Source organism: Ornithodoros turicata, chromosome 10 (assembly GCF_037126465.1).
Source record: "Ornithodoros turicata isolate Travis chromosome 10, ASM3712646v1, whole genome shotgun sequence".
NCBI classification, from domain to species: domain Eukaryota; kingdom Metazoa; phylum Arthropoda; class Arachnida; order Ixodida; family Argasidae; genus Ornithodoros; species Ornithodoros turicata.
In genome coordinates this window covers 16,214,775-16,241,738 of record NC_088210.1, presented here as the reverse complement: position 1 = coordinate 16,241,738, position 26,964 = coordinate 16,214,775, and the positions used below count along the sequence as shown (strand labels likewise).

Here is a 26,964-nt window from a genome sequence, read left to right as displayed (position 1 = left end):
CAGGAAGGAGAAGTTCCGGTTTTCCAGTCTCACTTCTTTTTATCGCGGCCACGCATGCGTATATTGGGGCAGGTCGCTCGTGTGTAAACGTGGGCTTTCGGAGGCACGTGCTGAGTGACGCGGTGCTGTGGAGTTCGACAAAGAGATAAGTATTAGATAAACAGAGCATCTCGCCGTTGGTAGCATTGTAGTGGCTAATCGTGGATCTCATCAGATACTGCCACTACAGATCAGCGATCTCTTGACAACATGGTGGGCAGGGATGTGCCAATTAGCTGAGCCTCCAGCTGTACACGGTTGTCGCCGTGGTTATGCGATGTGGCGTCGTCTTCGTAGCGAATGTTGGCGCTTTGGGAGTGGACCTATAGATCCATTGGGACCAGCTGAAATGCTGACAATGTAAGACGACAAAGGCACACCTGCGATATGTTGGAAGATAGACGTGACGCAAGGAGATACACGATAAACCTAACCTAACCTAACCAAATAAAGTAGCGTTCGTGCACCAAGTATCGATTTATCCGGCCGAACTTTATTTCATCTTAATGATTTCCTGGCAGAAACATGCTGTTTCAAGACGAACTAAATACTAGATATACAATATGTCTTCCTCTGTGTTCTGTGTTGGTGTGTTGGTGCTGATGATGAAAATACTAGGGAGAGGTTGAATTCGTCACACGACAAATTCGGCTACTCCCATAAACAGAACCCCCCCCCCCCCCATGAAACAAATAACTCTTTTTTAAAAAAGAATTCCATAGATTCGAGATTCATAAGATCCGTGGATTCGCAGAACCTTCCTTTTATTCTTTCTCGATTTTTCTGGTATCCTTAACCGTCGGATTCGGATAATTTTCGATTCGTCCCATCTCTAGCTTTATGCGTTGAAAATATGAGCTGGAGTATTCCAAACGACTTACTGTCTAGAAGTTGCTTTACATATGTTACAGGCCTCTCTGACATATGCGAATATATTCCGAAAGCCGGGAATCGTAATGCGTACAAAGAAAAAAAGTTTTTTTTTTTTTTTTTTACATGTAGGCTAAGAAGTGATGAGTTCTTATTATTCCTTCCACTGCCAAGGACTAATTTTTTTTTGATAGAGAGAGACATAGACTACAGTCTATGTCTCCAATGATGGTGCAAGAATGTGGAAAGGTCTGGCATTATGTCCTCGGGCGATGACTCGCTTTCAGCGATTCAGACGTGAACTTCGCGGATTTCTCTTGGGGCATGCACAGTCGCTAGAGTAAGTTAGATAGATACAGCAGAAATACCTTTGTTTTGTTACCAAGTTGATAAAAATTTATTACCCCCTCAGGACACTTTGTAAGAAACATTATTTGTAAAGTATACATGCTAGGTCGGCGTCACAGCAGTACCTTTCAGATGATGATGCTGATGATGATGGTAGAAGAAAAAATATGGAGATGTGAGCCCGCTCACCGCGGGACAAGCTACTCCAGGTCTAATAGAGAGAGGGGGGACAAGAGAAGGAAGAAAAAAGAAACGTCTAAAAAAAACGAGAGCAGACGCCTTGCACATCTTGTAGGCGCCATTAGAACCTCTATACGTATTTTGATTGTAAAGAAGTAGCTCTCTCTCTCTTTCTCTCTCAAACAGTTTGTACATTAAACAGATGCGATTAGAGATAGTTTCTGAACCTCCTTTTAACAGTTCTTCCTACACATTTTTCCTCGGCTATTCCTCAGCTAACTGCCGGAAAACGACCAGGTGTGCGAGGAATCCAACACCCCTTCCCTCGGCAGGTCTTGTGACATTGAGACAAATGTGTGCGAGGGTCGTCATAACGGGCTTCAGGCGTTGTCCTCCACCTCGCTACCCGTTAATAGCTGCGGTAATTTGTTTTCCTTCACACGGAGTAGGCAGTCGGGTTTTGCTGACTCAACGTATTACAATTCTCTTTGCGAACGAGAACAAGGATAGAAAGTAAGCCTGTTAGCGATGTTTAAAAAGCAAATAAAAAAAAGCGCGTGCTGACAGATTACGGTCGTCACTAAATATGGCCTCATTTTTGTTTTCGAATGTTCCTATGAGGTGGGGGAGACATGTTTATTAAGAAAAAAGAAAGGTCAGCAGACGGAGGTCGGCTTGCTATTCCAAAAAATGGAAAAAGGGGACAAAAAAGAAAAGGCAAAGAAGAAAAGAAAAGGGGAAGACAAAGAAGAAACGAAACGAAAAGGACAATGTTCCTACTCCAGTACATGCTCTTCCAACAGGGATGGATACTGGTAGTACCCCCACTAATTTTATTATTTATTTAGACCTCTGCTGTAGTGCAGAAAAACTAGACTATTATCTAGTACAATATTCTAATATAGCATAATCAACAATTAATTATTATAATATTATTTAAATTGCATACGCATCAGGTGTCACCGTTGCACTTCCGCTGCACTCTTAAAAATGAACTTCACCGCATACACTCTTAAAAATGAGTTTCACCGCATAGCACGCTCCTAGCCAACCATTATCTCGAATGATATCGTTATCTGCCCTGATTTGTTGAAAACGGGAGGCGTACGCCTTTTTTGTGACAATTATGAACAGCATAAGTGTCACAAAAAAGACGTACGCCTCCCGTTTTCAACAAATCAGGGCAGATAACGATATCATTCGAGATGATTGTTGGCTATAGGAGCGTGCTATGCGGTGAAACTCATTTTTAAGAGTGTAGCACGCTCCTAGTCACCCATTATCTCGAATGATATCGTTATCTGCCCTGATTTGTTGAAAACACGGGGCGTACGCCTTTTCTGCGACAATTATGAACAGCATAAGTGTCACAGAAATGGCGTACGCCCCCCGTTTTCAACAAATCATGGCAGATAACGATATCACTCGAGATTACGGTTGGCTAGGAGCGTGCTATGCGGTGAAGTTCATTTTTAAGAGTGTGGGTTTGTCTCTATGCACGTCATCCCTCGCAAGAGTTCGTACTTGTTCGTGTCAACGTTCGTGACTCCTGAATTACACATGCACCTATAGGCTCGTCAAGACTTTCATCCCTTCTACAAGCGCAATGGGGCAGTGTACCGCCATAACGGCAGAGAATGACCCACCACATCGTCATCCCATATATATATATATATATGTGTGTGTGTGTGTGTGTATGTCTAGACTTTCTTGCAGTCTGGGCTACTTATATAATGTCGGTGTCTTCAAGTAAGGCAAATGGAAAGGTCGATGTTATATACGTGAGACGAATGCATACTATATATATAAATAAACCGAAATGTAAATATAGTGTCTATATATGGGTGCTGAATAACGTTTAGATTTCCTCATAACAAACTGTTCTGGTCGTTTACCTCCATGGTTCTAACTTCTTAGTCCGTTCTTGAAACGTGTGTGACACACATATCTACCGATAAACTGCGAAGAACTGGTTGTTATTGCGTGCAACAACAACAACAACAACAACAACAACAATTATATTCTGACGATGAAGTGGAGAAGTTTTCCACTCTAGGAGTGGGGCGCTACCCCATAGCTAGGGGGTGTAATATGAGACGATGATGAGCGACGGCGATCCTGATCGTGAAGGTGGGAATGTGCGAGGGAGCTGTCGGGGTCACAATGAGTCCTTTATGCCAGTCGCCTAAAAAATAAAATAAAAAAATAAAGCAACCACATGAGGTGTGCCACCAGCGTTATGTGCAGCTCACCAGCTGTATCCGATCTATTATGAAAGCACGCCTACAACGGATGACCAAGCCTACTACAATTCAATTCAGTTTCTCCCCTTTTTTACATTCAAACCCAAACTGAACTAAACCTAGAGGCAATTACGTGGTACTGGCAGCAGTCACTAAAGGTCTGCGTAGATATCGGTTTGAACGCACGCGCCATCACCTCTGTGTTGACCGTGGCAGGAGCCTTCTTCGGTTGTCAAGGTGTCTAATACGGTTGCCCTTTCGACTCTGTTGTTTTCTCGTCGATGATATGACGTTCGGTTCCTTGAGTGACAGCGTAAGTTGCAGACTGGTCGGTGTACGCTGTGGTCACGATCGGCGCGCCGCCGCCTTGACTCCATGACAGACCCTTCCGGCATTACATCTTCCGCAACCTCCTTGTCGCTGGCGTACTGGTCTCGGTACCGTTGCCGTGCCTACCACGGAGCCCGTTCTTCTCCGAACCAAGCGTAAGACACTACCACCGTCTAGATGCTTCGATCTGGGGACGTCTTCCACGGCCTTCTGCACGTGGCTGCATTGTACATGCCTTATTGCGGAGTGAAGCAACACCTTCCGACGTACTTGCGATGAGAGCGTTAAAACATATTAATGCAGCGTCAGTACTATATAGGCCACACTTCCATGCCGATAGCAGGGTTTTGCATTTGACGAAAAACTTAATTCATGCAGACACGACGACGTGCGACGTATATCCGTCTGCAATGTTTACTGCGATGGATTGGCACGTCAATTATATAGCTTATACATTGTTATAGTATTACGTAGTATACATTGTTGTTGTATGTTTTTATATTTGCGAAAGGAGAGCAAGAAGTAAGACCCTCCGATTGGTCACTGGATTTTTTCTTCGTTGCGGGACGTGCGAGCATTAGACGAGCTCTTCCCATCGCTTCTTGAGGGCTTCCAGTCCGGGACGGTTGATCTCTTCGAAACTCTCCAGCTCCTTCTTGAGGCGCTCGTAGTAAGCCACAAGCTTGGGGAACTTCTCAGCACGAAAGTGGGGAAGCTGAAAATCAATAGCCTCGTATGAAATGCGCACTCTACCGCAGCGCCCTTGGACGCCGAAAAAAACACCACGACACAAGACACAAGACGCTCCTGCAGTTTGTAGAAACGCACAAAGAAGGTTAGACCGAGTCGAAAAAATAAACTAAAAAATGAAGCGTCATTGTCATCAAGAGCAAAGACCTATACCCCTCTAAAAAGTACAATTTTGTTACTTTTCAGGAAACGGAAATGTACTAACATTGGGAACTCCATACTCACGCAGGAAAGGGTAAGAGTAAAGGGAAAGCTACGGTGTCATTGTGCATCGTCTTCGGACATTAGTGAGTTTTAGTATACCGTTGATAAGGTTATGGTGTCTATCGGAACCAATCGCAGTCGTGTATGACTCAGAATCTTATCCACTGATTGGCTCCGGTTGATACGGTTCAACACAAGCCACATTATCAACGGTCTGCTAAAACTCTCTATTGTGCATCGTTCGGTACACTCTAAAAACAGAACTTCAACGCATAGCACGTAGCGCGCCAATCATTGCCGTGAATGATAGGGCTGTCGCTTTTGGTTCGAGGAGAGAGGGAAGCGTACACCTTTTTGTGTCAATTACCATATACCCAAATTGCCACAAAAAGGCGCACGCCCCTTTCTCTCCTCGCGTCGGAAGCGGGGGCGTACGCCTTTTTGTGTCAATTTGGATATACGAAAATTGACACAAAAAGGCGTACGCCCCTCTCTCTTCGAATCAGAAGCGGTAGCTCTATCATTCGTGGCAATGGTTGCCGGACAACGTGCTACGCGGTGAAGTTCACTCTAGAAACAGAACTTCACCGCATAGCACGCTGTGCTCCAACCATTGCCAAGAATCGAAGGGAGAGGAGGGCGTACGCCTTTTTGTGGCAATTTTGATATATCCAAATTGCCACAAAAAGGCGTACGCCCACCTCGCTCTTCGAATCAGAGGCGATAACCATATCATTCGCGGCAATTCAAAACCATATACACGTCCTGCTTCAGCGCGTATTCCTTACCTCAAGGGCAAGTGTGAGGTGAGCAACGAGACTGAAGTCAGCCAGAGTCAAGGTATCGTTCACCGCGTACTTCCCGTCCCCAATTAGGTGCTCGAAACCACGGAGAGCGTTCTCTTCGAATTGCTCGATCTCCTGTTCCGTAGGCTTTTTCTTCTCGTAGAACCTCGGCCTCTGCGACAAGAGAAAAGATTAGATGCGTCACTTTCATGCGTGCTTGTTCACACCGACAACAGCGGTAGAAATTTGTAAGCGTGTCGGTTTCACAAACACAAGAAGTTAATCTCCACACTCTTAAAAGCGAGCTTCACCGCAATACACGGTACTAGCTAACCATCATCCCGTACGGCGTTCGCTCTCTCCTCTGATTTGAACAAAATGGGAGGCCGAAGCCGTTTTGTGCCGCTTTAGACGTGCTTAAACTGTCAAAAAATGGTCCGTCGTCCTGAGCAAACCAGAAGACACAAACGATATCATTCTAAATGTTGGTTCGCTCTGAGTGCGTTAGGTATCCGACTGGGAGGTACACGGGTTGGAATCCCGGTGCCGGCTGTGCTGTCTGGGACTTTTCCTGGGTTTTCCTCAGACACTTTCAGACATATGTTGGCATAGTTCTCTTAGAAGCCAGCCCAGGACGCACATTCCCCCAAGGCGTCAGTCGTGGCGTTGCCCACCTCTGTGCACTCTTAAAAATGAACTTCACCGCGTAGCACGCTCTTAGCCAACCATAACCTCGAATGACATCGTTCTCTACCCTGATTTGTTGGAAACGGGAGGCGTACGCCATTTTTGTGACAATTATGAACAGCATAAGTGTCACAAAAAAGGCGTACACCTCCCGTTTTCAACAAATCACGGGCGAGAACGATGTCATTCGGGGTTATGGTTGGCTAGGAGCGTGCTATGCGGTGAAGTTCATTTTTAAGAGTGTGGCAACTGCGAGCCCTTTCACAATTACCATACCTTTACCACCACAACCACCACCACTACCAAAGGAACGAAATGGCTCCAGACAACACACAGTCAGTGGTCGAATTCCGCAGAGCCGACGTCGCTGCTGCGCAGAATTGACCCGGACCTGTCTTACCGAATCCCTCCGCGGATGTCCCGGCCGTTCGAAGCTTTGCTTCACAGACTCCGACTCAATATCCCATTGCCCAACGCCCATTCTGTTCATGATATGCGCCCATGCTTCGTCGTTGTGTTCAACTGGGGTGTGTGCGTGAAAATTCGGAATATATTCCTCTCGAATGTGCGCGGTTTCGATCTGCACGTTTGCAACTTCAGAGATCCCTGAACCGTCTTGAGAGCCGATCCTTTGATGTCGTGAAAGTGCTGGGCGAATGGCCTGGGATTCATCGTCAGGGTGCACAGCGCTCACGCGTCACCTTCGTTAAAAGCATAGCAGAGCTCTCGTCTTTTTAGGCGTTGTTTTCTTTTTTCCTTACTAGACCTGGAGTAGCTTGCCCCGCAGAGAGCGAGCTCACATCTCCATTTTTTTCCGCCTATCATCATCATCACCATCATCATCATCATCAACCACACAGTTATGAAAAAGTTCTGTTTAATAGCGGTTGACGATACCGCCCTCTGTTAAAGATTCCCATAGGGCTTTCGTTACTTTCGCCACGCTACCTGTCGTTGAAATATTTTTGTTACTCATTTGGCTCTCGCTCTGGAGTTTAGGTAACCCTAGAGCATGGAGGCGGAGATACTTAATTCTTTTATGGGGCCCATACTCACGAAGAAAGCCATGTAGTGCGGCTGAATGGTGCTGGTGACAGCGGCCAGGACCTTGTCCACTGCAGCGCGGCTCCTGGGGCATTTCGGGTACAGGGTGCTATCCGGATCGTACTTGTTAATGAGGTAGTATAAGATGGCGTTGCTGTGGAAAAAGAAAACCTCCTGAAGTAACGTGGTGACAAGGAAGTTACAATGTAAAGATGAGCCAAGCGTGGTGTGCACAAGGGGAGAGACTGTTCTGGTAGGTTTTCACAAGGCTGTTGAGATGCCTGAGGGCAGAGCGAGAAAACAGCGGAAAGGGGCAGTTCCTTCAAGAGGTGACATACTAGGCTCCAGGGATCCAAAAGGCCGGAGCGACAATACGGTGGAAAGAGGGGTCCCTTGGAAAGGGGGCTCACTAGGCTCTAGGGTTCCCCGTGGGCAGAGCGAGAATATGGTGGTAAGAGAGGCTTCTTGGAGAGGGGTCGCACTAGGCTCTAGTGTTCCCTGTGCGCAGAGCGAGAATATGGTGGAAAGAGAGGCTCCTTGGGGAGGGATTGCACTAGACTCTAGTGTTCCCTGAGGGTAGAGCGGGAATATAGTGGTAAGGGAGGCTTCTTGGAGAGGGGTCGCACTAGATTCTAGGGTTCCCTGTGCGCAGAGCGCGAATTCGGTAGAAAGGGGGGTCCCTTGGAGAGGGGGCGCGCTGGTCCTTCTGGGTTCCCTGAGGGCAGAGCGAGAATGTGGTGGAAGGAGACGGCCCCTTGAAGAGGGGGGCGCACTGGGCTCTAGGAATCCCTACGACTGGGGAATAGCGAGATTAAGGCAGGAAGAGCGGGGGCGCGCTATAGGCTCTTGGGATCGCTGAGGGCAGAGCGAGAATACTGCGGATTATTTCGCCCTTTCTTCCTTTTCACTTTTCTTCATGTACCGTTTATATTCAGTTCTATTTTTAAATATTTCGGATACTTCTAAATGAGACCCACGAGGAGTGGAGAACGCAGGTGCGATTGCGATCGGTTCTGCACAGAGACTTTCCGTACCTATGGCAGCGATCAGTGCAAGGAGGAAAGAGACATCCAAAGAAAAAGCACAGTTTGTCTCAGTGTGCATGAATGGATTAACGAGATTCCCACTGTCCCTAAGAACACAGGCAGAGGGCGAATCCACATGCAAGAGAAACAACAGCCGTTGCAGGAGACTGGCCGCTTCCGCGGGACTCGTTCCCGCAATGGGGGTTTGTCAGATCTGAACCAGCACGGCAGCTATCTTCACAGATTGAATGGATGTCGGGCTTGATGGGGTCTTCCTTCCCCGCCGGTGCTGCTGCGGTCGCCCCGTCTCCGTGGCTTCGCTGGAAGATAGCTTCATTGTCTGCCCCCCAGCACCAACCGAGCGATACTCTTAGTCAGTGCTACTCGTGCTAGGGCTCTCTTCGTCCCACTTCTCACACCCCTCCAAAACAAACCTCTGTTTACTCAAAAAAAAAAAAAAAGTTTGTCTCAGTGTTCGTTGCACTGTTTGAAGTATGCTTCATCCACACGCCCGCTTACCTCTCGTACAGAACGAAGTCGTCATCAACGAGCGTAGGAACTTTGTGAAAGGGGTTCAACTGCAAAAAAGACAGGGTGCATGCTTAGTTCGAAAGCACATAACGAACATCACCTATCCAGTCTATAATGTGGGCTCCTACACTCTTAAAAATGAACTTCACCACATAGCACGCTCCTAGCCAACCATAATCTCGAATGATATCGTTACCTGCCCTGATTCGTTGAAAACGGGAGGCGTACGCCTTTTTTGTGACACTTATGCTGTTCATAATTGTCACAAAAAAGGCGTACGCCTACCGTTTTCAACAAATCAGAGCAGATAACGATATCATTCGAGATTATGGTTGGCTAGGAGCGTGCTATGCGGTGAAGTTCATTTTTAAGAGTGTAAACAGTAAATTCGCCGATTAGCTGCAGTTAGAAAACACATTTTGCGTAAAAAACGACGGTTGTTCGTAGATTCTATCTGCTTATTAAAACTATTCTTCTAATCGCATCATCTTGTAACGCGGAACACGCATCCGCACATAGCTGTACAGAAAAAAATTGAGACCCGCCGTCTTCTCACCTTTAGGTATTCAGGCTGAAGGTGTTCACCGGCAGCCATATTAAGGTTCTTCAGCTCCAAATCCGGTCCCACATACTGGGCGAGCATTCGGACAGCACCGCATGGTGGACTACCGTAAAGGTTGTACAATGTCAGTACCATTTTCTTTTGCGATGTCGACGTGGGCAAATCCCGGCGGTGTGCTGTCAGAGGCAAAAGCAAGGATGCGCCGATTCCGGTGCGCTGCGTCTGCTCTGGCGGTTTTCTTTCCCTCTCACCCTCGGGGTCTGATAAAGAGGATGTGATGGGTGTTGGACGGGGCCGACATGCAGCAGACCGGGAACCTATAGCATGCCGTCCTTGGGACGGCTGCTCGTACAAGTTTGAAGGGCGACTATTATTGTATGCTGATACGATCCATCGTGTGCATTGTTGAAAAGTAGGAAAAAACAATGGAGATCTTGATGGCTGGGTATTGTTACAAAAAAAGAAAGCAAGAAAAGAGAAGAAAAAAAATTGACGCCAAATGACGGGGTTGGTGGGCTTGTCGAGATATTGTACGTTGCGATGTGTGTTGACGCTGCGGCGTGACAGCTCTTGTTTGTTGGATCTTGCGATTTGTGCGTGTGCTGTTTGTTTATTTGTTTGTAAGAACTACTTCGGAGAACTACTATTATGGTCTGTCTGTGTGATATGCAGCTAGAGAGGCCCCTAAAATGAAGACATTTTCGATGAGGGAAGCTAAAAACTTTCAGATGCTTAGGTAACAAACGTGACGAGAGGCTTTGCCAACGAAGATTCCCGTCCTTTTTTGGTGGTGAATGCAATGGAAGCATTAGGCAAACAGCAGGCAGACGACGACACCATGCTTAATCCTTACTTTGTATGACTTCATGGTGACGTAATTTGTTTGTTCCGAGTAGTTTACCCACAGGATGACGGAATTTGAAATAGTTGACGGCGATTGAACGTATTTTGGGGCCGCTATAGTGCAATTTGAATAAACCCGTTAGAGGTGTCCCTAAGAAAATAAAGATAAAGACAATAAGTGTTGCCCGCTGCGCTATGGCCCAACATGGAACGTTAACACGATGGGAACGTTAGTGTAGCCCACCGACGACAGATTCCATTACTGCTGTACATTCAAGATAATACACCAGTGATATAGCGACGACTGAAAGAATGCCGAGCCAGCGACGACCGATAAGGGCCGGTGCTCCGCCGGTGCTCTTGTATTGTCCTCCATATTGCCGGCATTTTATCGCACAGAGCTAAGCCCAGTTGCTCTCCAGTCAAGTGCACTTCCATTTTCGAGAATGCGTATGAATTTCTACAGGTAGATTGAGCATCGACAGATTGAGAATAAACTTTGACCTTTCAGCCACCGTCATATAACGGTGCTGCGAATTTACTGTACAGAACTTCGCCGCATAGCACGCTGTATACCCCAACCATTGTCACGAATATGAGGTTATTCGAAGACAGAGGGAGGCGTACACCTTTTTTAGCGGCTATTTGTCATATAATTGCCACAAAAAGGCGTACCCCCTCCTCTCTCTTCGAATCAGAAGCGATAACCCAATCCTCTTAAAATAGAACTTCACCGCGTAGCACCTTTGCCCCATCTATCATCCCTTCAGAGACAGAACTTCACACTTCTAAAACAGAACTTCACCACAGAGCACGGTGAAGGCCAACCATGGAACAGAATGATATGTTCGTGTCTCCCGATTTGTGGAAAGCACGGGGCGTACGCCTTTTTTAGGAACTGCATAAATGTTTTTAAAAAAAAATAGCGCACGCCTTCCGTTATTCACCAATCAGAGGACAGAACGATGTCATTCGGGATGGTAATTGGCTAAGAGCGTGCTTTATGGTGAAGCTTACGTCGAGACAAGTGAGGCCGACAACGGCAAGCCCTTTCACCATCACCATCACCACCTTACGTCGAGATCGTTTTTCTCTTTGTACACAAGGCGGGTCTCACTCAACGATCCCTCTAGCACTTTGCACTCCCCGACGAACTCATACACCCTCTAGCATCTCCACCCTTCATCCTCCATCCGTTTTCTTTGTGTGTGTGTGCTATTCTGCCATCACCCTCAAGTCGTGACTGAAAGGTACCCGGGTTCGAATCCCGGTGCCAGCTGTGCTGTCAGGGTTTTTTTTTCCTGGGTTTTTCATGGACACTTTCAGATATATGTCGGCACAGTTCCCTTAGAAGTCGGCCCAGGACGCACATTCCCCCAGAGCGTTAGAACGTCGTGACGTTGCCCACCTCTGTGAGGCCGACAACAGCGAGCTCTTTTACCAGTACCACCACCACCACCCGGTGAGCGTTGCCGAGCAACTCGATCGGGTTTCCATCACCACCAACTGTTTTCAGAGTGCACAGAGTACACTGAGGGTCAACCATTGTACTGATCGAGTAATAGCTCTATCACGACAAAGGTATCACTTTATATACAATGGTTGGCCTTCAGCGTGCCCTGTGGTGCAGCTCTATTTTAAGAGGGTATCATTCGTACACTCTTAAAAATGAACTTCACCACATAGCACGCTGCTAGCCAACCATCACCCCGAATGACAACGTTCTCGCCCTAGATTTGTTGAAAACGGGAGGAGGAGCCTATTTTGTGCCGTGCATAATGGACACAAAATAGGCTCCTCCTCCCGTTTTCAGCAAATCAGGGGCGAGAACGTTGTCATTCGGGATGATGGTTGGCTAGCAGCGTGCTATGTGGTGAAGTTCATTTCTAAGAGTGTAGCATAGTTGCCGCACAGGTGCTATGCGGTGAAGTGTTCTGTTTAGAGTGTGATCGATACGATTTTTTTTAAAGATTGTGGTTCAACTTTACGTTCTCTTTATTCAACTTATGCGTTTTTAACGCTCTGGGACAAATGTCGGCACCCTACACTCTAAAAACAGAGCTTCACCGCATAGCACGCTCCTAGCCAACCATCATCCCACATGCCAACGTTCTCTCTTCCTTAATTTGATGAAAACGGGGAGCGTACGCTATTTTTTGTGGCAGTGAACTGCATAATGCCATAAAAATGGCGTACGCCCCCCCGTTTTCAGCATATCGGGGGGAAACACCGATGTCACAATCTAAAACTGAACTTCACCGCATAGCACGCTCCTAGCCAACCATCATCTCGAATGATATCGTTATCTGCCCTGATTTGTTACCTCCCGTTTTCACCAAATTGTTTTTGTGATTTGTTTGAAAATTTTTTGTGACAATTTGGATACATGAAATTGTCACAAAAAGGCGTACGCCCACCTCTCTCTTCGAATCAGCCGCGATAACCCTATCATTCCTGGCAATGGTTGGAGCACAGCGTGCTATGCGGTGAAGTTCTGTTTTTAGAGTGCACTCGAGACGATGGTTGCCTCGGAGCTTGCTGTGTGGTGAAGCTCATTTTTTAAGTGTGTATGAAGTCGGCCCAGGATGCGTGATGCCCCCCGAGTGTCTACATCGGCAGCCAGACCGATCTGCATTTTGAACAGTGGGTATGAAGGCGCACATTGCCGTTTGCAAGGTTGTGTCCATCATTCACGGATGTTGTCTTTCAAACACACACACACACATAAAGAGATAGTAATGAGATGGGGCAGATACCGGCCAGCAGGTGGGCGCTGCCCCATCTTCGCACTTAGCAGACGACACTTAGCAGATGACACCGTCAGCGTCTTTTCCTGTCGTCTGCTACGGAATATCTTGTGGCTGTGTCGACGCTCAGTTGTAGAGAATGAAAGATGGTGATGGCAGTCCAGGGGTGATCAAACCACGGTGGAGAGACCGGTTGATGACAGAAACTTCCAAAAGTGACAGATATACCTTGATGCATACGAGCGGGACTGGACCAGGGGCCCAGCACCTTCCCGTAGGTAAAAGGGCGGCGGTCGACTGCATGCACTACGCGCTGCGAGATCTCGCAAGGCTATAGATGTATTGTTTGATCATAGCCCCGCAGCAGAAACTTAAATACAATCGAACGATAACAACCTGGTAAAAAGCATCATTGCGGTTACACAGGACTTCCGGCCGTATATGAACCAGAGAAATCACTGTATACTATTGTTACGCAGCGTCAAACGGGCAGAGTGGCTGGCACGTCCACTTATGAAATCGTTACCGCCACACTTTACCCTTGTCCGGACAATGTCTGCGTGTTTTCCTCACCGACCTTGCATTGACGCTGCCTTACGGAATTCTCAAATAGGTCAGCGAACGGGTAGCGAACGGGTTTCTCCATTCTCTACCTTTGCACCTCGGTCGCGCCTGGATAGCTCCCGAATAACTTTTGCGCCCGCCATTGTATGGTTTTCAGATCGTTTTCGCATGAATGGCAGATGCAATACGAACTATGAAACATTGAAAATGTGATGCCGAAAGAGACACCCGCTTCACCCGCGACCGTCGGCGGGACTAATAATCTACCTTGTTTTCCTTTTATCTATCTAATCTAATCTAATCTAACTTTATTGTGCGAGTCAGGGGCAGGCCAAAGCACACTGGGGGCAACTTCGGCTTCACCTTGTTGATGTACGTGCTGATGTATGTGAACAGAGACTATAGTCCTATATGTCCACGAGGAAATGCCCAAGAGCTTCGTTAGAACGATGAACTGCCGCAAGAACCATATGCTGATGGTAATAAGTTGATGTACCGCCAAGTTCGGACGCCCATCGATCTTAGCAGAAGACGTCGCGTTGTCATAGAAGGAGTCCATAAAGATGTTTCATTTTCATGCAAGTCACATTGTTCCCATTCAACTCCATACTGCGATGTAAGAAGTATCGTTTAATCATATACATAACTTTCCCTTTTCGTTGACTCACTCTCGATTTCTACAGCACTCATTATGTGCGGAAAAACCCAGTTCTCTTCGTGGGATGTTTTCACATTCTCTATGAGATATACATAGATCACTGTGGACGGGGGACGTTGTGTTCCATTTCGCGAACGATAACTGAAAAGATCATTCTAATGTTATGAATATATAGGCATGTTAGGGCAAAGATATGCGTTTCTCACAAGTCGCAGGGAAATGTTACCAACAGTTCATAATTGTCACAAAAATGGCGTACGCCTCCCGTTTTCAGCAAATCAGGGCAGATAACGGTATCATTCGAGATGATGTTTGCCTAGGAGCGTGCTATGCGGTGAAGTTCATTTTTAAGAGCGTATACACTTTTTTTCTGGCACATTATGCAGCTTTGTTAAAGGCGTACGTTTGGCGAAATTCTGTCTGTTTGGAGACTGTAGAGGGAAAGTGAATATCTCCTTCTTTATTTCAAGGAGGAGGAAGGATGACGCCTCAAGTACCGTCTGCTCGCAAGTTCGCCAGGTTGAGCGATCGATCAATTTTCGCCGGCGATGCGTTTCCTTGAGGGCACGCATTATCGCCGACGTGCTGCTGGTTGTGTGCACAGCGATAGCGTTAAAGGGGCTGACGAGTTGACACGAGCTCAGTGAAGCTGACAGTTCGACGCCTGCGAGGCATCACGTCATAAACGCGTTGTATTTCACGAGAGAGTATTGAGGAGTAAAGTAATTATTTTCGGCAGGCGTCGCTTTAGTCGAGACATAAGCCGGCGAAAAACGGTCCTTCGTCCACTTGTGACGTCATTCGAGTGACACCCTCGGCCGTGGGTATTGGTTTACTTCACCACCTGAAGTCGGCCCAGGACGCGCACCAACGCCCCTGGCTCCCCCTCCTTTCTGCTGTCTCTCTCCACCTATCCACGTTTGTACGCCGCTCATAGCAACAGTTGCTTCGCGGCGTTAACATGCAATAAAAAAAGCTTTACTACGTTAGCCAACTCCTACACTCTTCGAAATGAACTTCACCGCATAGCACGCTCCTAGCCAACCATAATCTCTAATGATACCGTTATCTGCCCTTATTTGCGAAAACGGGAGGTGTATGCCTATTTTGTGACAATTATGAACAGCATAAGTGTCACAAAAAAAGGCGTACACTCATAAAAATGAACTTCACCGCATAGCACGTTCCTAGCCAACCATTATCTCTAATGATATCGTTATCTGCCCTGATTTGTTCAAAACAGGGGGCGTACGCCTTTTCTGTGACAATTATGAACAGCATAAGTGTCACAGAAATGGCGTACGCCCCTTGTTTTCAACAAATCAGGGCAGATAACGATATCATTAGAGATAATGGTTGGCTAGGAGCGTGCTATGCGGTGAAGTTCATTTTTAAGAGTGTATGCCTCCCATTTTCAACAAATCACAAAGTTCATCACGAAATCATGTTCATCAAATCAATACAGTGTATAGCACGTACACCATCATCCTGAATACACTCTTAAAAATGAACTTCACCGCATAGCACGCTCCTAGCCAACCATAATCTCGGATCATATCGTTATCTGCCCTTATTTGTTGAAAACGGGAAGCGTACGCCTTTTTTGTGACAATTATGAACGGCATAAGTGTTACAAAAAACGATACAGAAATAGCGTACACCTCCCTTTTTCAACACATCAGGGCAGATAACGGTATCATTCGAAATCATGGTTGGCTAGGAGCGTGACACTTATACAGTTATATTAAGTGTCACAAAAAGGCGTACGTCCCGCGCTTTGCACAAATCGGGATGATAACGGTATAGTTCTGGGCAATGATTGGCTTTCAGTGTGTTCAGTTCAGGAAGCTCCGTTTCCAGAGTGCAGGCAGTGGTGTCTAACGTGACATCACAACCGGGTAAGTTTCAATGTTGGCGGTGCTGACTTACGTCTGCTCGCTAATTAACTGTAAAATTTACGGAGGTGGGCATGTATTATAAATTATAATATGTTGTAATGAAATAGTGTTACTATAGTACATTTTTGTATTTTTGCATCTAGTATTCGTACCTTTATGTGCGTGTGTGTGTGTGTGTGTGTTGTACACTCTTAAAAATGAACTTCACCACATAGCACGCTCTTAGCAAACCATAATCTGGAATGATATCGTTATCTGCTCTGATTCGTTGAAAACGGGAGGCGTACGCCTTTTTTGTGACACTTATGCTGTTCATAATTGTCACAAAAAGGCGTACGCCTCCCGTTTTCAACGAATCAGGCAGATAACGATATCATTCCAGATTATGATTGGCTAAGAGCGTGCTATGCGGTGAAGTTCATTTTTAAGAGTGTACAACACACACACACACACACACGCACATAAAGGTACGAATACTAGATGCAAAAATACAAAAATGTACTATAGTAACACTATTTCATTACAACATATTATAATTTATAATACATGCCCACCTCCGTAAATTTTACAGTTAATTAGCGAGCAGACGTAAGTCAGCACCGCCAACATTGAAACTTACCCGGTTGTGATGTCACGTTAGACACCACTGCCTGCACTCTGGAAACGGAGCTTCCTGAACTGAACACACTGAAAGCCAATCATTGCCCAGAACTATACCGTTATCATCCCGATTTGTGCAAAGCGCGGGACGTACGCCTTTTTGTGACACTTAATATAACTGTATAAGTGTCACGCTCCTAGCCAACCTAGCCATCACCACCACCACCACCATCATTTTTAAGAGTGTATTAGTGTTACGTATTATAATATTCATTTTTAAAGGTATTTGTGTGATAGTATTAGAATATGCTAAAGTATGCATTACCAGTATTACTGTATTATATTATAATACGCGTTTTTGTGCAGCATCAAATATTGGTATTGTAATACAAAAATATTATTACTGCACAACGCTGGCATATTATAAATACTAATACAAGTACTTTTTGAAAATGCGTATTATAATACGTAATACTAACACACACACACACATAAATGGGATGATGATGATGGGGTGGGATGATGGGATAATACCAATACAAAAAGTATTATCGCAATAGTTATGTTCCTCCTCGGGGTGGGCCTAGCGATGATGAGACATTCGGCGGCCCAAATCCCGGATTGTACCGACACCTTGCTTGAAGAACGGACTCGCAGGCGACGTCAACAGACAAACAACTACAGTCGGACCTCGTTTTATGAACCCTCGATATACGAATTCCCTCAACTTACGAACGGCTCCACAGGGAACCAAACTTTTTCCATGTATTTTGACCTCGTTTTACGAACCCTCGATATCCGAACTATGAACGGATTATTAGGGAACGGACCCAAAGTAGCCATGCCATTCTGACCTCGATATACGAACGGGCGTTATGAACGTACCGAGGACAGGCCAATGCACCGGAGGATAATGAAAGTTCCTCAGTACATTCTGCCAAGGTCAAACATACAATGTCCCAACGTCGCTACGTTCCACAAACATGATTCATCATTTCCTGAAAGAATAATTCGGGCGTTTACAGCCGAACGGTTGTGAGTTTGGACCAGGTCTCCGAGATAGAAACATCTTGCCGTTCCAAGAGAAGGCGTTCAGTCCTGACAGCCGGTAACAAGCGTTATATTTGCCGTTGGAAACAGTCTCATCCGCGCGATACGGTACTTTGAGGACCGGGTGGATGAGTCAAGTGTCAGACTTCTGTCATCTCTTCTAAACAGGATAGACCTTGTAGAAAGTATGGTGCAAAGCACAATTACGCAGTATTTTCAAAAATAAAACTTATTCAAATCAATTTCCCGTGTTTTTGTGAGGTATTTGTGCACTGCACTCCTCGGACCTCGATTTACGAATACCTCGATTTACGAACGATTTTCTGAGAAACGAAGGGTGTTCGTAAAGCGAGGTTTGACTGTATTTACATTTATTTACAACATTATGATGGCACGTCGACAACCGACAATCAACCCCAATGATCAAGAAGCGTCGCCTTTTAACGGAAAGGCCACACCTCCTTCACCAATCAGATAATTACAAACTGACGTCAAAGTTTACACGTGAACATGAGCTGATATGGAAAACTTTCACTTTCAAACATAGCTTTCTCCGAAGTGGGTAACAAAGGCATACTGGTCCGGCTGACCCGCTTTCCACGACTCCGGACGTTCCGATGGTTTGAAAGGGACGCTGGCTCCGGACGACCTAGAAAGTATATACCGTAATCCCCATTGAGGGATCCAAAAGCGTATGTCGTTCTTCTAACAGATGCACATTGAAAGTTAATTAACAGCAAAATTATGTGTTTGCTCGGCTAGATGCCTAACAGCAATACTATTATGATACAATGTGTTACAATACATGCGCACCCCTGAAAATTTAGAATGTAGGTTTACATCGGTGAAAATAACACTTTTCAGCAGAATTATCCCGCACTACTTGGGGCTATAGGTGTGATATCCGCCTTTAAATGGGCACAAAGTGCAAAAATTCTTACCACGTGATGAGAGAGATGATGAGTGATGAGATGAGTGATGAGAGAGATGATTCCACCGCGTGAGATGAGAGCTGCTGTTACTTTAACAGCAGCTCAAAAGGAAAGGCGTTCATACGTTGCGTCGTTTGTGTACGTTTCCCCTCTCCCTCTCGTTCTCAAAAAACGCGGACAAACGCGATCCCCCGCGATGACTGGACAAATCGTTTGCGGCGACCAATGAGAGCGCGCTCTGACTATTATCGGCCTTCTTGAAAAATGGGGAGGGAAAGGAATACGGAAGACTCCTGTTCATTCGTTGTAGGTGTCAAGGTAACCGTATCTTCCATTCATTACACGAGGAGCATTTTTTGCACTTTAGTCGCCCTTTGAGTACTCATTGTTTCTTGTTATGGATGCTACAATAGAAGCAGAGATTACGCGAGCACAGTTGTGTATGGTATGGCAAAATAAACGTCTATACTGGCGCCTTTTTTATCGCTCCTACTATCTCTCCTATCTTATTTCGCGCAGCATCACAGAAGCGCTGACGCCCCCTTTGATCGTCGGAGTGGAATGCACTGAATGAGGACAAAGGCTTCGTTCTGCGATTTTACGCCTTCCTTCTGTGCTGTCTGGAGGCCGTCACTGCTTTTCGAGATGGCCGCTAAACGTACCTTGTTCATGCCGAGAGTGTGGAGGTAACAGAAGGAGGACTAAACCCGTCTCTCCTAAAATCAATGAAAAACCCCAGTGCAGCATGTGATGGCGAAAACAAGGGACGATGCACCGAGACGAAGATGATGACATCCCTGATCTCTTTACTCATGCATACAACACGCATGGTCTTATAATACAAGGCACAGGTTAATCAGCTGACATGAGCTCGGTGAAGCTGACAGTTTGATGCGGTACATTACGTCATAGATGCATTGTACACTCTTAGAAATGAACTTCACCACATAGCACGCTCCTAGCCAACCATAATCTCGAATGATTTGGTTATCTGCCCTGATTTGCTGAAAATGGGAGGCGTACGCCTTTTTTGTGACACTTATGCTGTTCATAATTGTCACAAAAAGGCGTACGCCTCCCGTTTTCAACAAATCAGGGCAGATAACGATATCATTCGAGATTCTGATTGGCTAGGAGCGTGATATGTGGTGAAGTTCATTTTTAAGCGTGTATACTGCACCAGAGGTGTAAAGAAAGAAGGTTGTTTTCGACAGGTGGTCGCGTTAGGCGGCGTATAAACCCGCGAACGACGCTTCCTCGTCCATCTGTGACGTCATTGGAGCGATATCCTCGATCATCCGTATTGGTTTTCGCGAGTCGCACATTCTAAAAACAGAGCTTCACCGCATAGCGCGTTATGCGGTGAAGCATGCAGCGTGAAAATTACCCCCTCTGTGACACTTATGCAATCATGGTAATCGTCATAAGAAAGCGTGCGCCCATCGTTTTTAACAAATCGGGATGTGGGGGGGGGGGGATATGTTTATTGGTAAAAAGAAAGAAAGGGACCAAGAGAGAGAAAGGGAGTGGGTAAAGGGACAAATCAGGGAAGAGAACGATGAAATCCGAGATGACGGTCGGCTGTCACTATGAAAACCAACCATGATCCCGAATATGACGACGTTCTCTGCCTTGATTTGATGAAAACTGGGGGGGCGTACTCCATTTTTGTGGCAATTACGAGCTGCATAATGCCACAAAAACGGCGTACGCCCCCCGTTTTCAGAAAATCAGCTGAAAGAACGATGGCACTCGGGATGATGGATGGCTGTTGGAGCGTGCTATGTGGCGAAGTTCACTTTTACGAGTGTACGATATTTTTAAGTGTACGAGAGTGCTACGCGGTGAAGCTCTGTTTGAAGAGTGTGGGTGTGATGCCCAAGCAGACTCGTGCGTAACGCGTTACTAGTAACTGCGTTACTAGTAATCGATTACTTTTTGATTAATTTTGTGGGTAATCAATTACTTTTCGGAATAATCGATTACTTCTCCGACAGAGATTAACTTATCTTTCAGATGTTCTGCCCCAAGTCAAGCCCCTCGTGCCGTCAGCCTTTGTTGGGCCGTTCTACTATAGCAAGCCGAGGTCGTTGTAATAACGTTCTGGGATTTCAGGGTCTCTCTCCCTAATCTCTTTCTACAACCAGTGTGGTAGTACTTGATGGGGAAGTTCCATGCAATGTTCTTCCAGAATCGGGTCAACGTCTTCTCGGGAGATAAATACCGTAGACGTACAGATCTACCTGTCCTAGGCGTTTTTGTTTTTCGTGTTATTTCAGCCGTTCAGCTGTTGAACTTTTTCTTTAATGAGGCACATGTAGGTGGGTATAAGTTGCGTGAATTCAGGGTAACGACCGGAGTAACGCGTTACTTTTCTACTCTTTACTCAATTACATTTAGAGTCGAGTAATTGTTAACGGTAATCAATTACTATTTTAGAGTGACGGGCACACGTCTGTGCCCATGGCCCGCACTCTTAAAAATGAACTTCAACGGGGGGCGTACGCCATTTCTGTGACACTTATGCTGTTCATAATTGTCACAGAAAAGGCGTACGCCCCCTGTTTTCAACAAATCAGGGCAGATAACGATATCATTCGAGATAATGGTTGGCTAGGAGCGTGCTATGCGGTGAAGTTCATTTTTAAGAGTGCGCGTCGATACTAGTTTATCCTGCTCCTGTACGCTCTAAAAACAGAACTTCACCGCACAGCACGCTCGGCACCAACCATGGCAACGAAGGATATGGCTATCGCTTCGGATTCGAAGAAAGAGGGGGCGTTCGCCTTTTTGTAGCAATATATAATATATATCTCCAAATAGACACAAAAAGGCGTACGCCTCCCTCTGTTCTCGAAACAGAAGCGACAACCCTATCATTCGCGGCAATAGTTGGCGCAGAGTGTGCTATGAGGTGAAGCTCTCTTTTTAGAGTGTAGTGCAATTCGGTGACCAGAGATTCTTCGTGTCAGCGCTAGTGGCGCTGCCATGCAGAGGGGGGAGTCCGGAGGATCAGTGCCCCTGAATTTGTGCATTTTGCAGTGCATTCGGGAAAGAGAAAGCAAGGGTGAAACCCTCTTCCCCATGTAAGGTTACCATACACTCTAAAAACTGAACTTCACCGCATAGCACGCTCCGCGCCAACCATTGCCACGAATGATAGGGTTATCGCTTCCGATTCGAGGAGAGAAGGAGGCGCACGCCTTTTTGTGTCAATTATCGTATATTCAAATTGACACAAAAAGGCGTACGCCTCCCTCTCTCTTCGAATCAGAAATGATAACCCTATCATTCGTGGCAATGGTTGGCGCAGAGCGTGCTATGCGGTGAAGTTCAGTTTTCAGAGTGTAGAAGCCCTCCCAAAGCATTCTTTTAGGAGGGGGGGGGGATACGTTTAATGCCGATATAAAAAAAGAAGGGAAAGGTTAGCCATGATATAGGCTTGCTATTCCAAAGGCTACGCTATACTGATCAGGGAGAGTTCTGAAATATGACCGTGGACAGGTCAGAGACCATCTTTCATCATATACCTCGCCGCTTCAGACACTGAGACGTCAATGTACGCTGTAATTACTTCCAAATATACATTTATTCACGACGTTTAACTTAAGAAGATTTGGGGCACGTCCCCGGGCACTGTCCCTTTTCGCCACCCTTATGGTGCTCGGCCATTCGCTTGACGAGCTCTAAGCCTTCGGCTGCGATCTCCTGGTACTCCGGTACGGCGCTCTTGACACGATTGTAGAACTCAACCAGTTGAGGAAACTTTTCCAAGTCGGGATAAGGAACCGCCTGAGTTTTCAACAAAAAAAAAAAAAAAAAACGTGGTTACACACTTTTTATACGTCGTATATAAATTTGAACAGTTGGAGTCTTAAATGGATGTGAAGATACATACCTCAATGGAGACACCCAGTGTGACGGCGAGACCGAGGTCAGCCAGAGTGACGTCATCTCCGGTCAAGAACTTCTTGTCTCCCAAAAGGGCCACTGCAGTTTCGAGAACCTTGTTGTAAGCAGCCTTCACTTCCTCGCTGGGCTCTTGACCACGGAACCACTTGGGACGCTATAAAGAGTTAAACGTGAAAAAAACATTTTATTTTGAGGATATACTTCCTGTATTGGTAGACATGAAAAAAAAAAAGTAATAATAGGGCTTTTGTCGCGAGATTACCACCACTAGTGACGGCGTAGAATGAAGGTAAGGGTAAATACGAGGAACAACGAGTCACCGTCTCACAAAATCACCACCATGGGAAAATACTTTGTTCGTCTCGGTATATCTCTATGCGTGATCTCCGTGCTTCATTCAACATGCAGCAGTCTAAAACGGTCCCAGTTCCCGGGCGAGCGCGCTCTAATCTTGGCAGGACTTTGTGTGCAAATTTTGCTCTGCATCGACAGCTCCTCGTTGCCTTCACTCGCGCTTATCGGTCGTTGAGCACAGGATGTTTGAACGTTCATCTTATAGCAAGGCACTAAAAATACGTCGACGAGCGATGAGCCAATATTTTCCTCTTGCTTTTCCGGTATAACTTTTGCAAAAATAAAAAAAAGTAAAACTGGATTCGTTCGCGCATCCCGTATCTTATTGGAACGATTACTTAAAAAAAGGGAGCTTTCGTATCCCCCCCCCCCCACCTCTATACGCAAAAAAAAAAAAAAAAACTTCAGCGATAACACGCTCTGGGCAAACGATTGCGCCGAATGCTGCGTCATTACAACTACACCATCACGTTGTGGCAGTCAACGTACGTATAAACAAAATTGTCATAAAATGGCGTACGACTCTCATCTGCAGCTATAGTCAGGAAAGGGTACGGTATTCTGAATGAGGGTTCGTTTCTGAGCGTGCTGTGCGGTGAAATTCTGGCTCCAGCGCATACAACCCGAAGCGCGTGTTAACCACATGTTATAATTGATATTAACATTGCCTCGAGTTTCAGGGGAAAACAGAAGATGAACACGGGACAAGATGAACAGATAGACTCACGAACCAGCAATGTAGCTTTAATACACAAAGGGCGAGGGAGACGGGGTGAAAAAAAAAAAAAGTGTACACTCCGGCGTCTCAGCGTAGGTGAATATGAGGATCGTTAACATGTTATAAGTTCATTTTTGGACTGCTTGCTGAAGCCTCAAACTATTCCACTCAGATATTTTAAGTTATTTGAAGCGCCTCAAATAAAAAACGTAAAATTTGTGTGTGTGTGTGTGTTTTCCTGTGTCACGAACGAAATAATGTCAAAGTTGGGTCTGTAGTCCGGAGGCACAAATACTGATAATACGGAAAAAACTGAAGCCAAGTTCATGTGTTATATGTACAAGGTTTCGTGTGGTAGACTACACTTAATTAGGTATATACTTGAGAAAGTGTAGCCTAGCTGCTACACTAAAAAACTTCATAAAAGCTCGTGCCCTAATATGTCAGGTTAAGCTTCAGTATTTCCCGTCTTACATCATGAACAATAAAAACCTTATATTATTCCTCCATTTGAAAGACAATATAAACGTATTTAGAACTGCCCAACCTGTACTTCACATTTAGTAACAACCTGGGTATGCAACCTGTACATTTACCTGTGTCTCGAATTCAAAGAAATCACGAATGACCCGCATGCAGCTAAGTGCTGTGGAACAGCCTGCATCCCTGTCGATCGAGTTAACATCTCTGTATTTTACTATGATTTTTTTTAAATTCTATGCAATACCCGACTCGTCGAAAGGAATCACTATCAATAGTGCAGTACTCACGAAGTAGTTCATCTGTGCGGAATACAGGGTTCCAGATTCGAAGTACAATAGCCTGTTGACCACAGCCCTCTCCTTGAGGTCACTCGGGTACAGCTTGCTACCTGCGGCATGCTTGTCCACCAGGTACGTACCGATAGCACGGCTACGGTATAGACACATAAACGAGTCACGTATATAAACGGATGGATTATGTGGATTCTGAACCAATGACTATACTGTAATTACCTTTCCCAAAGGACGAAGCCATCGTCGTCAAGGGTTGGAACTGTGTGCTGTGGGTTTAGCTGTGGAGAAAAACGAACATAAGTATTGCTTATAAAGAAATAACGATAAGCCGCCTTTGAGCTCAATATAAATTATTTTTTAGATCTAAATCTCTTCGTAAATCTCCTTTTTTTTAGTTTGAATTAAAGTTGCTGCTTGGTGACCATTCGAGCTCGCACTATAAGTCACATTCATTGCAGGGGGCGTCTCCCAAGATGATAAGCGTACCGTCTGCCCGCAACACTTCGCTACCTATTCACAGGAAGACATTAGAGAGCCATTAACTTCGCGTACGTAAGCAAATAGCGGGTGTACATTTCGCACGCGTGACTTTGCGTACAGCACGTGCTCAGTGGGAACAATCTTGCGCGCATGTACACCTCAACAACTCGTTGTATACTGCGGTATGGCTATTGAAGAAGGCACACGCATTTCCGAAGGGCACATGCACCAGCCGTCTATGTAGTAAAGCAGGTTAAATTTACCTTCACAAATTCTGGCTGCAGGTGTTCCTTAGCCATTAGGTTCACCTTCTTCAGGTTGAGCTCCACGCCCAAAAGTTTCGCCACGACCCTGACGAAGGTGCATGGCGGGCTTCCGGAAGAGCAGTACAGATCGACGGGCATGGTGGAATGCTTCTCGAATGCGATGCAGACACGACGAACGCCCACTGTTGACTAGAGCAAGGGCTCTGAAGTGCTCGCGTTTATAGTGCAGGCGACGATACACAGCTGCGTGACTCAGAAGCGACGCATTGGTGAAACTGTGTGGACGGGACTTGTCTTCTTATCAGGGCTTTTTCGCCAGAAGAATAGAGCTTGGGGGGTGATAATGTGACATCCGCCGGTTAATGTAAACAGGACGGATAAAATGACGGTGGCACCACTGTGCTATATATATATATATTTATAATGTTTCCTTATCGCGCGTGCATGCATAGTGGATATGGCTATCTGTAGTGAATGATGCTTTCCTGCGCGTTTGGCTGTGTGTGCGTTCCAAGGTTTTAGTCGCGATGTCCCTGCCGTGAATCACAAAACTTTCGAGAAAATTCTGGTTGGTTCAACTGGGCCTGCAGCCAGAACGGTTGCTCATATCCTTTGTTCCCTGAACCGGATGCTTCTAGTCGTGCTAGGTTACGTTAGATAAGTTTGTTTGTTCGGTGTGTCGGCGATAGTGACAGGCTGGCACGGAAACAGTACTCAACCGATATTGCGAGATTTCCCGTTAGCCAAGTAGTATAGTCATGTGCTTATTTGCGTTGATGGGAGAGCGTACATATTCTGAAGTTATTGAAGCAGTTTTTTTTATAACTGAATGGATTGATTTCCGCTCAAGCCTGCTCCTAACCATTTAAAATCGCGTAAACACGCGTATGGAAACGTTGGGATCCCTAAACATAATAAACCTAACAAGACGAAGTCATAACGTTATATATCTGAATCCGTATGATGCGTAGACGACTCCTTGTGTCCCTGTGTCATTCATGTAGTTGTTGTTGTTGTTGTCCCTGTGTCGGTCCACCAATCCAGCTCTGCAACAAGCTGCGCCAGGAGCTGTTGCGTTTGAACCTGTTACTGTAGGATGACCAGCTACTCTAAAGCTGAAATTAGTTGACAGGACGTATTTTGCATGCAAGGGGGCGGAGGGGGGGGGGTGTCAGAGTTTTGTGGACATTACCTAAAAGGTTTCGCGCCTATATGGTGGTGGTGGTGATGGCGATAGGGCTTGCCGTTGTCGGCCTCACGTATGTGGGCAACGTCACGACTGACGCCCTGGGGGAATGTGCGTCCTGGGCCGACTTCTAAGGGAACTGGCGCCTATATGGGACACATTATGCATGTCCAAGACAGCCGCCTGCTCCTGTTTTCAACAAATCAGGAAGCAGAATTATAGAATTCGAAATGGTTGTTCGCTAGGAGCGCGTTATGTGGGGTGAAGTTCTGTTTTAACAGTGGTTAGCAGCGTGTCCGCCTACCGATCTCAAGGTCGCGTGTTCGAACGCGGCGGAGAACACCAGCAACTTGGCGGCAGGATAAACGTTGCTTAGACACCA

General features: G+C 46.0%; 1 protein-coding gene across 1 annotated transcript; it reads right to left on the bottom strand.

The window, feature by feature from the left end:
- Positions 1-4,410: 4,410 nt before the first annotated feature.
- LOC135369735 (uncharacterized) lies at positions 4,411-25,667 on the bottom strand. Its single transcript, XM_064603252.1, has 10 exons — positions 25,394-25,667; positions 24,870-24,928; positions 24,645-24,786; positions 22,789-22,956; positions 22,500-22,682; positions 9,593-10,225; positions 9,025-9,083; positions 7,493-7,634; positions 5,753-5,923; positions 4,411-4,725 (listed from the first exon to the last, which is right to left on the bottom strand). The coding sequence occupies exons 1-10, from the start codon at positions 25,532-25,534 to the stop codon at positions 4,588-4,590; spliced, it is 1,836 nt and encodes a 611-aa protein (XP_064459322.1). The 5' UTR covers positions 25,535-25,667; the 3' UTR covers positions 4,411-4,587.
- Positions 25,668-26,964: the final 1,297 nt, after the last annotated feature.

Excerpts from the sequence above, each read along its gene's own strand:
- LOC135369735 (XM_064603252.1), bottom strand. The coding sequence starts at position 25,534 with ATGCCCGTCGATCTGTACTGCTCTTCCGGAAGCCCGCCATGCACCTTC. Across the intron at positions 22,683-22,788 it reads CACTGGGTGTCTCCATTGAG|GCGGTTCCTTATCCCGACTT; the intron begins GTATGTATCTTC and ends TTGAAAACTCAG. Across the intron at positions 7,635-9,024 it reads GACTTCGTTCTGTACGAGAG|CAACGCCATCTTATACTACC; the intron begins GTAAGCGGGCGT and ends CTTTTTCCACAG.